Genomic DNA, 13,248 nt, shown 5'->3' with positions numbered 1-13,248 from the left:
TTTTTAAGGTAAAAAAAAATTTAAGCAAAAAAAATGAAAGTGTAGGAGGTAACTTCCAAGATCAAAAAGTATAGAAATACATTCAGTATTTACTTGACTTTTAAATTTTAGGTCTGATTTTCGGCACCCTGGCCTAAGAAAGAACGTATCACCCATTGCTGAAGTCCTGGTTTATAAAGAGAAGAATGCTAGGAGTTCTCCACTAGAAGATGACTGAACCTATATCAGTGAATTTTCTATGTAAATAAACTACTATAAAAGCAAGCATATATATTTTTTAGTGCTATTAAAATTATTTTAAAATATTTTTCAAAAATTAACCTGAAACCCATTCAGCAAATCATTTTCTTATACATTAAGAAACTGTGTAACTCTTACATTCTTACCGTTCTCTGTTAAATTTGAGAGAATGAAGAATAGCTGGCCTTTTTTGTCTAAGGTTCCACAAGTGAAGTGTATCATCTGAACCTGCACTGACCAAAGCGCCCTGGAACAAAATGAAGACAAAATGAGTGATTTACTTAATTTATGTTTTTTGTGAAGCAAAACCTAAACTAATGTAATGAATTTTTCACTGCTCTTTAAGCTATTTGTATTTATATATGTAGAAATACAAGGAAGGACAATGAACATACTTCAGTCAGGAAGCCTAAGAATGCTAGAGTAGAAGAAGCAGGTAAACTACCATATATGGATTGGTGAGAATAATTAGCTCAAGGAATATGCATTTATCAATAGAGGGATTATTATTATTATAAGCATCATTGTAACTATTAAAGATTTCTTATATTTTCTTTGTGAAAAGCTATTCCTTTTTGTTTCTACTATTTACATATATATCATGTAGCTCTACAGAGAAGCAAATATCCAATTCAGTTTTAAAACTGCAATCTAATCACATAAAAATTCACCATTTCTAAAAATTTTCTATACTGTTGAGATGTACATATTCTTCCTAAAAAGTATACTTAATATAATTTGTCTTCATAGTTCAAGAAGAGTCATCTGTGACAAAAGAAAACATCTGTAGTAAAAGTAAACATTTTTCCAACTAGAATTCAGTATAACTACAAAAATAATAAGAGTCTTTTTATACAAAGCCTCCAAATACAAATGAATCCTACTTCAAATATTTAAAATAGGATGGGTTCTACCTATTAGTATGGCAGACACAACATGGGCAGAACTAGCTGCCATGTATGACTTCTTATATTTAAACTACTTATTTCAGAGTTAATTAAGATCATCTTAAAACTATGTCAGAACTTTTGCCATTATGAATTTCCCAGCAAAAAAATGTCAGTGCTTGCCCTATGTCAGAGCCTAAAGCTACTCTAGACTACTGAGTGTGTTCTGTAAAACTGATCTTGCACAATCATGGTAGTCCTGAGATATCTAAAATTCTTATATTTTTCAAAGTACTGTGTTACAAGTAACCTTTCATAGTTTACTAACTCAACCACAGATATCAAAATGATTAGCCCATGTAAATGCTAGTAAGAGCTATACTGAAATTCCTAGACTTTATTTCTTCTTTAGGAATTAATGAATAGAGGAATCTAAATGACACTTCCATAACAATTCCTAAGACAAACAGATGCTCATGTGTCTTATGATAGTTCTCTTGACACTAATCAATATATAACTATGATTTTAGTCTCAGAGAAAAATAGCTTTTAAAACAAAAATCATAACAGAGTATAACCATTAAAATGTTTTAAAATGTAATTTGCATATTTGTATATAAATATGTAAATTACACATATTCAAAGAGGTATACATTGATACATATATTTTAACATAATCTCACAGGTAATTACACTCCATGCAATAAAATGAATCCTATACATGCCTTGAGGATTTTTGTCTTTGTATGCTTGCTTTATTTGTAAGCTGTTCTCAAATACTTCACATATTCCAACTAGAAAATTATTAGGATTTCTTAGAAGTACTTGATGAGCTATAATTTTTTAAAATGAATAAAATATAATATCATTTCATGATACATGAAATTAATAAAATATAGTTCGTGCTATACAAAACATATATACTATGCCAAAGGCAATGAAAGTAAAATAAACCAGCAGATGTTTAATAATACCTTAGTGTAATAGCTGAATATATAATATAGGAAGGAAGTCAGTTTTAATAATACTATGATAAAACTAGGAGATAACAGCATTTAAAGGAAGTAAACAGAACCTCTGAACGTAACAGTGCCAGCAGAGACATAACACCCATCAGCAGGGTGTCTAGGACTCATTTACAAAAACAAATCTATAAGAAGCACTGCTAATGAAGACCTATGAAGATTAAAAATTGAATAAAAACATGTGTCATGAGGTCAGAGGCTGGGAAGTTTGGGAAAAGGTCCAGAAATTGAATTTAAAGGCAGATCAAGGTGAGTAGTTCAGGATAGACAACATAAACACTGGCAGGCTCGTCAGTTTTGAAGGCTTGTCTTTATTTATTCTTAGTTATATAGCAGCACAGAGGCAAATTTAAGGCCTTGAAGAGAATTCTCAGAGGACAGGACCCAGAGAAAATCACTTGGAAACAATTTATGCTTACCAGTAAACATCTATACAGAAGGCAAAGGACTGAGATCTTTCAACTAGGAGCTACAAAGTTGTTGTACAAACCTGTACACCAGGCTTCCCTGGTCCTTCACCATCTCCCACAGTTTGCTCTGGGAGCTACAGTGTAACACTGAGATTTCAAAAAGGCTGTCATTCTAGATACTAATGACTAGCTATTACAATAAAATATTTTAAAAAATCTTTTCCCTGCTCTTCTTTATTTCCCTCTCTCATTTTGGTACCCCATAGCAAATATGCCTACCACATGAAATATGCTAGGTCTGTCAATAAGAAGAATCTCACAGCCTTCTGAGAAAGATTTTTGAGTCAAGAAAAGTGAAACGTGGACATGTTTCAGTATCATAAATTTTTCATATTTTTATTCAATTTTTCACTGATACAAAGCTATATGAAATATTTTAACCATGTTTATGAGTAAAAATTCTTAGAAAGATATATATATATATGCAAATACATAGAGTTGTCAAATAAAAGATCATCATTTATGCCATAAGAAAATGACGAATGATACCTCATGTTTTTCTTTCAACATACTGAGCCCACTCTGCTAAGTGCTCAAATTTGGTGTGGCATAAACTCTTAAAACATTTTTGTATTGACTAACTCACTTAACATAGAAGAGTTCTAGACTACAACCAGTCAGTTCTAAAGGAGATCAGCCCTGGGTGTTCTTTAGAAGGAATGATGCTAAAGCTGAAACTCCAGCACTTTGCCCACCTCATGTGAAGAGTTGACTCATTGGAAAAGACTCTGATGCTGTGAGGGATTGGGGGCAGGAGGAGAAGGGGACGACAGAGGATGAGATGGCTGGATGGCATCACTGACTCGATGGACGTGAGTTTGAGTGAACTCTGGGAGTTGGTGATGGACAGAGAGGCCTGGCGTGCTGCGATTCATGGGGTCACAAAGAGTCAGACACAACTGAGCGACTGAATTAACTAACTAACTAAAAGATTCATTGTAAAAATATGAGTCAAGAAGGCCTTAAGCAGCCTTCAACTACACTTTCTGAGATTTACAAACTTTGTCTTTAGGGAGTTCCTTATCACCATAGGTCTATAAAAATAGGAATAGGGTAGGCAGTCAATTGTCAAAATAGCTATGCACTCATATGCCAATAAATGATTATAAAGATACAGACAAATGCATTCAAATTATAAAACTGAAAAGATTATTTATGGAAGATAAAGACAAAACATGAAAATTAACACTAGGTGAATAAACAACTGGTGACAGGAGAATGTAGAGGGAAAGTTTAATGGTCAGTATGGCAATCAAAAGATTTTAGTAATTGTTTTAAAACCACTTAAACAACTTATCTACAAATTATGCTACACAATCACAATAACAGGATCTTCTGGTAATACAAATTTTCTCCTTTAAAATTTAATAAATTAACAAATACAGGAGTGCAGTCTTTAAAGAAAAATGTCACCATGAATATTTCATATGTATATATCTTTAAGCATGTAGAAAAATACTATTTAAACAATTACACAATGTGTGTGAGATATAAATATTCAAGAAGATCTTACCTCATTGATTAAGAACTGGAGCTGCAGGACAGCCGCACCACTTTCATGTTGACAATAACAATCAACACCAGGTCTTCCAAGTCTAAAATAATAAAGGTCAAGGATTCTAACATTTTAATTAGCATCAATATTCATGTGTAAAGAAAAAAACTAACCTACTTAGCACCCAACATTTGGCTTATTATTTACCTTTATTTTTATAAATAGAGGGTTGAAAAATCATGGTCTTAGTTAATGGAAAGTATATTATACAACATTGTTTGTCAGCAAAATGGTTGAATAAAATGTCCCTCACACATCAACCCCCTTCAACAACAATAATTTTGCCTCTGCATGCACAGACCAAAGTGCATTCTCAGGAGCTTCAGGATCCAGGTTGGAGGTTATGAAGGTGCAGTCCATTTTCTCCACTGAGGAGACAGAACTGCCTCTAGGCAGCTGACTCACTGACTGTGGCCTCAGCTATAGAAACAGAAATAGCTCTGTTCCCCTGAGAACTTAGCTACAATCCCATTTGGCTCTGGGTCTGTCACCAGCAATCCCATATGTCAAGAGATCCAGAGGAGTCATATTCATCCATGTATCAGGTTAACAGGCAAAATCAAGAACTTGTTCCTGGCTGTAGACCAGGAAGTGGCCTTTGAACCAGCTCCAGCTCACTCCACCTTTGGAGGAGAGCCCCTGGAAGTAAGGTATAGTTCATCAGACTGTTGATTCTGAAACGGCCCCCTAACAGACCTCCAGCAGGTCTCAGCCACAGTTTAGGAACAATCTTGCTGACATAGGAACCCCTTAGGAAACATGCTTGTCTGGGCCCTCTAAGATCCTAAAAAAGATTTATACTCAGCTCAAGCCCCTTCACTGCCACAGTATGCTAGAATTTCTGCTGACACAAAGACTAGACAGGAGATACTCCTGTCTCTGTCCCTTGGAGTTTCTGAAAAAAAAAAAAAAAAAACAAAAACTATATATGACTCTCTCTATATAAGCCCCTATATATGACTCCAGCTACCTCATATCCATAGTCTGCCAGTCTACAACAATCCTGAATGACCAGTGTCCCAGTAGGAAACACTCCTACTTGGAGGCCCTACACCGAATCCCACTCCCTCCCAACAGCAGTCTGTGAACAGCCCTGCTACCAAATATACCCAACAGGACAGCCTCCTGTCTATACTCTCAGAAATTCTGACAGGGCCCAATACACCATAAACATCCCTAGCACAAGGACCTGTTGGCTGAAGACCCACACATGGACCCTAAAGCTGACTCTTGTCCCAGTCCTACCCTACTGAACAAGGTACAACAGGCAGTCACATCCACCCAGGGACCAGAAAGGATCCATCCATACCAGCCCAAGACCCAGTAACAAGACCACAAATTGTAGATGCCACTGTAGACCCAGCAAAAACTGCCTCCCATGTATGCTTCACAACAGCAATTATGGATGTAATCCTATCAGCTCAGGAAACAGACAGCAGATTTTTATCTCATGAAACCAGTTTGTAAAGACTGGAAGAGGTGTTTGCTTCCACAAATGCTCAGACACCACTGTAAGGCTACACAGACAACAGAGAATTATGCAAATGTGACACCACCAAAGGAAAGTAATAGAGCTCTAGTAACTGGTTCCAAAGAAATGGAGATTTATGATCTGCCTGACAAAGAATGTGTAAAATAATCATCTTAAACTGTACGAAATGCAAGAAAACACAGAGAAAGAACTGAACAAAATCAGGAAAACAAAATACATTAAATAAAAGAAATGGAGAGAGATCAAAATGGTGGTGTAGGAGACATTGAGCTCACCTCCTCCTGTTGGATACATCAAAAATAGATCTACATGTGAGGCTTGCTAAAAATAAACTAGAGACTGGCAGAAAGGTTCTTTTACAATCAAGGGTGTAAAGAAAGATCCACATAGAGTCAGGTAGTGAGGAAGGCAAAGTGATCAGGACCAGTGCCTAGCAGGAAGCACAAAAATAGAAGGGGATATCACAGGTTGGGAGGTTCTCCCTGAGGAATAAGGGGTTTGGGCATCCCAGTCATCATGTTGGAATCAAGAAGATGAGTCTCCTGAATGGCTTTAAAAACCTGCAGACTTCCAAACAATAGCAAGAGGAGATAAGAAAGTCGTCCTAAGTGATCAATGCAAGGAAACAGAGGAAAACAATAGAATGGGAAAGACTAGAGAACTTCCAGATATTCAAGCTCGATTTAGAAAAGGCAGAGGAACCAGAGATTAAATTGCCAATTCTGTTGGATCATAGAAAAAACAAGAGAATTCCAGAAAAACATCTGCTTAATTGACTACGCCAAAGCCTTTGACTGTGTAGATCACAACAAACTGTGGAAAATTTTTCAAGAGATTGGAATACTGGACAGCCTTACCTGCCTCCTGAGAAGTAGTATGCAAGTCAAAAAACAACAGTTAGAATGGGACATGGGACAACAGACTGGTTCCAAATTGGGAAAGGAGTACTTCGAGGCTGTCACCCTGCTTATTTAACCTATATGCAGAGTACATCATGCAAAATGCTGGACTGGATGAAGCACAAGGCAGAATTAAGATTGCTAGGAGAAATATGAATAACCTCAGATACGCATGCAGATGACACCACCCTTATGGCAGAAAGCAAAGAGGAACTAAAGAGCATCTTGATGAAAGTAAAAGAACAGAGTGAAAAAGCTGGCTTAAAACTCAACATTCAAAAAACCAAGATCATGGCATCTGGTCCCATTGCCTCATGGCAAATAGATGGGGAAACAATAGAAACAGTGAGAGACTTTATTTTCTTGGGCTCCAAAATCACTGCAGATGGCGAGTGCAGCCATGAAATTAAAAGATGTTTGCTCCTTGGAAGAAAAGCTATGACCAACCTAGACAGCATATTAAAAAGCAGAGACATTATTTTCCTGACAAAGGTCCATCTAGTCAAAGCTATGGTTTTTCCAGTAGTCATGTATGGATGTGAGAGTTGGATCATAAAGAAAGCTGAGCACCGAAGAATTGATGCTTTTGAACTGTGGTGTTGGCGAAGATTCTTGAGAGTCCCTTGGACTGTAAAGAGATCAAACCAGTCAATCCTAAAGGAAATCAGTCCTGAATATTCATTGGAAGGACTGATGCTGTAGCTAAAGCTCCAATACTTTGGCCACCTGATACAAAGAACTGATTCATCTGAAAAGACCCTGATGCTGGGAAAGATTGAAGGCAGGAGGAGAAGTGGACAACAGAGGATGACATAGTTGGATGGCATCACTGACTCGATGGATGTGAGTTTGGGCAAGCTTTGGGAGATCGTAGTGGACAGGGAAGCCTGGTGTGCGGCAGTCCACAGGGTCACAAAGAGTTGGATACAACTGAGCAACTGAACTGAACTGACCTGAACTTGAAAAAAGAATAGATGAATACAGTGAGAATTTAAACAAGGAACTAGAAAATATAAAAAAGAACCAGTCAGAGAAAAAGAAACCAATATAATATTATAAAGTAATTAGCCTCCAATTAAAATAAATCAATTTATATTTTTTAAAAAGATAACAACTGGAATGAAAAACATACTAGAGGGAATTAACAGACTAGGTGACAAAGAAAAATGCACATGCAAATCTGTGAGACAGAATAATGGAAATCACCCAATCATAACAGGAAAAAGAAAAAATTTTTAAGGTAAGGACAGTTTAAGGGATCACTGAGCCAACATCAAGCATTCATAGTAACATTCACATTACAGGGGTCCAAGAAGTAAAGATAGAGAAAGGAGTTTAAAATGTGTTTGATGAAATTGTGGCTAAAAATTTCTAGAGCCTGAAGAAGGAAACAGACATCCAGATATAGGAGGCACAGAGGACCCCAAACAAAATGAATCAAAGGGACCTGCACCAAGAGATATCATAACTAAAATGGAAAAACTTACAATTAAAGAGATAATTGTAAAGGCAGCAAATGAAAAACAAAAAGTCACATACAAGGGAACACCATAAGGCTATCAGCTGATTTTTCTACAGATTCTGCAGACCAGATGGGAGTGGCATGATATATTTAAAGAGTTTAAAGGGGAAAGCCTACAACCTGGGATACTCTATTCCACAAGATTATCATTTAGAAATGGAAGAGAGATAAAAACACTTTCTCTGACAAGCAAAGACTAAGAGTTCAATACTAAATAGACCCTAAAAGAGATGCTAGAGTCTTCCCTATGTAGAAAAGAAATGGCTATGGTAAGAAGTAAGAAATCATAGGAAAGGAAAAATCTTACTAATAAAGGCAAATATATAGTGAAGTCTATGAATCAACCACTTTAAAAAGATAATGTGAAGATTAAAAGACAAAAATTGTAAAATCAAGTACAAGAAACAATTAAGGGATAAATATGAAGGTGTAAAATATGTCATCAAAAACAAAAACAGGGGGGAAGGAAGTAAAATATGTAGATCATTTAGAATGTGTTTAAGCTTAAATGACTACCACTGTGTAACAAGTTGACATATAGATCAACATATATAAATCCCATGTTAACTACAAATCAAAAACATACAACAGATTCACAAAAACAAGAGAGAAAGGCACACAAGCATGACACTAAAAAAAAATCACTGAACCACAGGGCAAGAAAAGAGCAGAATCATAAAACAAAAAACAAGAAACAAAATGTCAATAAATAGATGCCAATCAATAATCACTTTATATGTTAATAGATTAAATGCTCAAGTCAAAAGATATAAGGTGGCTGACTGTATTTAAAAACAAAAAAGGACACATCTATATCCTGCCTATAAGAGACTCATTTCAGAGCTAAATGCACACATAGACTGAAAGTGAGGGAATAGGTAAAAAACATTCATACAAATGAAAAAAGAAAGCTGGGGTAGGAATATGCATATCAGACAAGGTCTACCACAAAGGGAAAAAAAAAGCATTATATAATTCTAAGAAAATTACGTAGCTTGCAGGAGGGTTCCTACTTGTCTCATGCAGCAGATTCTTCACTCTTGATCTACAAAACCTCTGATGGAAAAGTTACTAGGGCAGCATAAAATTTGCATAAAACACACTGCAACCTTCCTGGTGTGCCTTCCAGCTTCTCAGTTCCCTGGGTCCTGTTAGATCCCAGTTTCTTATTATCATATTATATCCATCATGGAAGAATCCGTTGTACTTTTTCACCTAAGTCACTGGGTCCAAAAGCACAACAAAAGACTGGTGGAATAAGAATGCCTACCCGCAGCCGTAGGAATTCTTTTCCGTGGAAATGAAAAGCCTGCCTGCTCATCAAGTTGAAAACGAAGGAGTGGCTCAAAGTAAAAGAAAAATAACTTAAAGACTGTACCATGGAAGACAAAGAAAAACCAGTTATCACAACGTTTAATTTAGAAAAATTTGAGGGGAAAAATACCTGAAAGATCTGTAGGCAACAGTAATGTTTTTCTTTTACTGTCCTTGAGAGTTCTTAGAGTGTCTTAAAAAAACATGTTGACTATGTGAAGCAGTGTTCCAACTCAAACAGAATAATATGCTATTAACACCTGAGGTTTGACGATACTATAGATATGTTTTGGCATTACTGTAGCAGGAAAATATAGAGAAAATAAATTATTTTTATAGAGCAGATCTTTAGCAAAAAACTGTAAATAAGAAAATAATTTGCTCTTTAAAGAGCAATATTTATCATGATGTATTAGGTTAATTCTGGAGGAGGAAACAGCAACCCAGTCCAGTATTCTTGCCTGGAGAATCCCATGGACAGGGGAGCATGGCAGGCTACAGTTCACAGGGTTGCAAAGCATTCAACACAACTCAGCAACTACACAATGATAGAAGGATCAATACAAGAGGATATAACATTCATTAACACACATACTGCTAATATAATGGCACATAAGTATATGAAGCAAATATTGACAGATATAAAGGAAGAAACTGACAATAATACAATAATAGTAGAGGATTTGAACAGCCTCTTATATCAATAAACAAGAGTATCCAGGAAAAAAATACTAAAGAAACAGTAGTCTTAAATGACACATTAGACCAATTGAACTTAATAGGCATCCAGAGGACTTACATCCCCTAACAGCAGACTATACATCCTTTAAGTGCATATAAAACATTCTCCAGGACATACTGCACGCTATGTCACAAAACATGTCTAAACAAATTTAAAAGGATAAAAATACACCAAGAATTTTTTCTAAAAAAAAAAACCCTAGAAATTAACTACAGAAAGAAAAACAGATAGAAAACATATACATATGACACTGAACAAAAGAGAGGAGATATATGTATACAAATAGCTGGTTCACTTTGCTGTACAGCAGAAACTAACACAACATTGCAAAACACCTATATTTCAACATTTTTTTAAATTAAAACACAACATAATAAACCTTAGGGGATAAAGCAGTTCTCAGATACAAATTAAGAGCTATAAGCATCTACAGACACAAACAAAATCTCAATTCAGTAACCTAAAATTGCATTATGAGAAACAATAAAAGCAGAGAAAACTAAACCCAAGCAATCAGAAGAAAGGAAATTAAAAAGATGAGCTGATATAAATAAAATGGAAAATAAAACAATAAACAAAATCAATGAAAGCAAAAGTTGGTTCTTCAAAAAAAAATCAGCAAAATTCATTTAGCTGCACCAACCTTAAAAAAAGAGAATATACAAGTAATTAGTCAGGAATTAAAAATGTGACTACAAATCTTATAAAAATAAAGATTATAAGGGGATATTATAAACAATTTATATGCCAACAAATTAGATAATATAGAAGACATGAACAAATTCCTGGAAATACATAAATTACCTAAACTGATTAGAAAAAAATCTGAATAGTCCTTTAAAGCAACTGATTTAGTAATCAACTATCCAGGATGAAAAGCCCAGATGCATTCATTGGTAAAATATACCAAAAAGTTAAGATTATTACCTATTCTTCATTAACTCTCTTAAAAATCAAAAGAGAAAACACTTCCCATAAGACGCTATTAGGCCAGTAGTGGTTCAGACGGTAAAGAGTCTGTCTGCAATCAGGGAGACCCGGGTTCAATCCCTGGGTTGGAAAGATCCCCTGGAGAAGGAAATGGCAATCCACTTCAGTACTCTTGCCTGGAAAATCCCATAGATGGAGGAGCCTGGTAGGCTACAGTCCATGTGGTCACAAAGAGTTGGACACGACTGAGCAACTTCACTTTCACCCTGATAGCTGATTCAAAGATATTACAAAGAAAGAAAACTAAAGACTAATAATTTACTAATACAGACATAAAAATACTCAGCAAAAAAATAATCAAAATGAATCCAGCAACATCTAAAAAGGGTCATTTATTATGATCTGGTAAGATTTACTCCAGGAATGCAACACTGGTTTAACAACAAAAAAAATCAATTAATGTAACACATATATTATCAACAGACTAAAAGACAAAAATTACTTGGCCATTTCAAGAGGTGAAGAAAAGGTATTTGAAAAAAGTTTCTACACCTTCATGGTAAAAACTCTCAATAAATTAACAATAGAAAGAAATTTCTTCAATATGATAAAGGGCATGTACAAAAAACCTACTGCTAATGTCATACTACTGAAACAATGAGTAATTTCCTTCTAAGACAAAGAATGAGACAAATATGTACCAGAGGTTTTATCCAGGGCAACTGAACAAGAGAAATAAAGGATACCCAGATTAGAAAAGAAGAACTAAAACTATTTGTAGATAACATGATCTTGTACATACAGGTATACCTTATTTTACTGTGCTTTACTTTTTTAGCACTTCTCAGACATGAAGCTTTTTTACAAATGTAAGGTTTATGGCAACCCTGCATTGTGAGATGATGATTAGCATTTTAAGCAATAAAGTATTTTTCAATTAAGGCACGTACATTATTTTTTCAGACATAATACTACTGCATACTTAATAGGCAGCAGCAGAGTGTAAACATAACTTATATATCCACTGGGAAACCAAAAACTTCATGTGACAGTTTATTGTGGTATTTGCTTTATTGCAATGGTCTGGAACCACAATATCTCCAAGGTATGTCTGCACACAATCCTAAGAAATACACTGAAAAATCATTACAACTAATAAAAGAGGTAACATTAAGGCTGCAGGTAACAAAATCAATGTACAAAAATCAACTTTCTCTATATACTAACAAAGCACTATCCAAAAATTAAGAAAATAATTATATTTACAGTAGTAAAGTAATAAAAGAATCTGCAATAAATTGAACAAAAGAAGTACAAAACATGTATTCTAAAAACTATAAACATTTTTTTCAATGTTTAAATGAAAACACTTTTTAAATGAAAAAATTAAAGACCTAACAAGTGGAAAGACATCTAATGCCCATAGATCAAAAGACTTAATATTGTTAAGGTGGTAATACACTCCAAATACAAAATCAAAGAAATCCCTATCCAAATACCAGCTGCATTTTTTTTTTTTTGCAGAAATAGATAAGACAATGATTTTCACAGAAATAGACAACAGACAAAAATCCATATGGATATTTAAGAGACCCACGATATTTTTAAAAAACCTTAAAAAATAAGAATAATGTTGGAAGACTCAAACGTCAAAGTGTATAGAAAGCTACAGAAATCAAAACCAATGAGGTGCTGAAATAGAGTAGACATATAGCTAACTGGAACAGAACTGAGACTCTAGAAATAAATCCTCACATATTTAGTCAACTGATTTTCAACAAGGACATCAAGACAATTTAATGGAGATAGACTTCTTTTTAGGAAATATTACCACAACACCTGAATATCCACATATAAAGTAATGCAGATCCCATCCTTATACCATATACAAAACTTAACTCAAAATGAATCACAGCTTAAATTAAAAACCTAAAACTATAAAACTAATGGGGGAAAATAGTCACAGTAAAGCAAGTCACACAAATTTTCTGATTTCCCAGTGCATATAAAAATTGCATTTATACTATACTGTAGTCTATTAAGTGTGTAACAGCATTATGTCTTAAAAAAAACCAATGCACAAAAACAAACGAAAAAAAAACAATGTACATATCTTAATTAAAAATACTTAATTACTGCAAAGAGCTAAACATCATCTGAGCCTTCAGTGAG

At 34.7% G+C, this 13,248-nt stretch overlaps 1 protein-coding gene across 2 annotated transcripts in view; it reads right to left on the bottom strand.

The window, feature by feature from the left end:
- STXBP5L (syntaxin binding protein 5L) overlaps window positions 1–13,248 on the bottom strand; it is a 324,426-nt gene that overhangs the window by 239,297 nt on the left and 71,881 nt on the right. For both annotated transcript variants that reach the window (XM_069554728.1, XM_069554732.1), the window contains exons 4-5: window positions 4,136–4,217; window positions 387–487 (exon numbers count right to left, since the gene is read on the bottom strand). In XM_069554728.1, coding sequence (XP_069410829.1) covers window positions 387–487; window positions 4,136–4,217 — 183 coding nt within the window. The remainder of the gene's footprint in view (window positions 1–386; window positions 488–4,135; window positions 4,218–13,248) is intronic.

Source organism: Ovis canadensis, chromosome 1, assembly GCF_042477335.2.
Source record: "Ovis canadensis isolate MfBH-ARS-UI-01 breed Bighorn chromosome 1, ARS-UI_OviCan_v2, whole genome shotgun sequence".
Taxonomy (NCBI): domain Eukaryota; kingdom Metazoa; phylum Chordata; class Mammalia; order Artiodactyla; family Bovidae; genus Ovis; species Ovis canadensis.
This window is presented reverse-complemented; position numbering and strand designations above follow the sequence as displayed.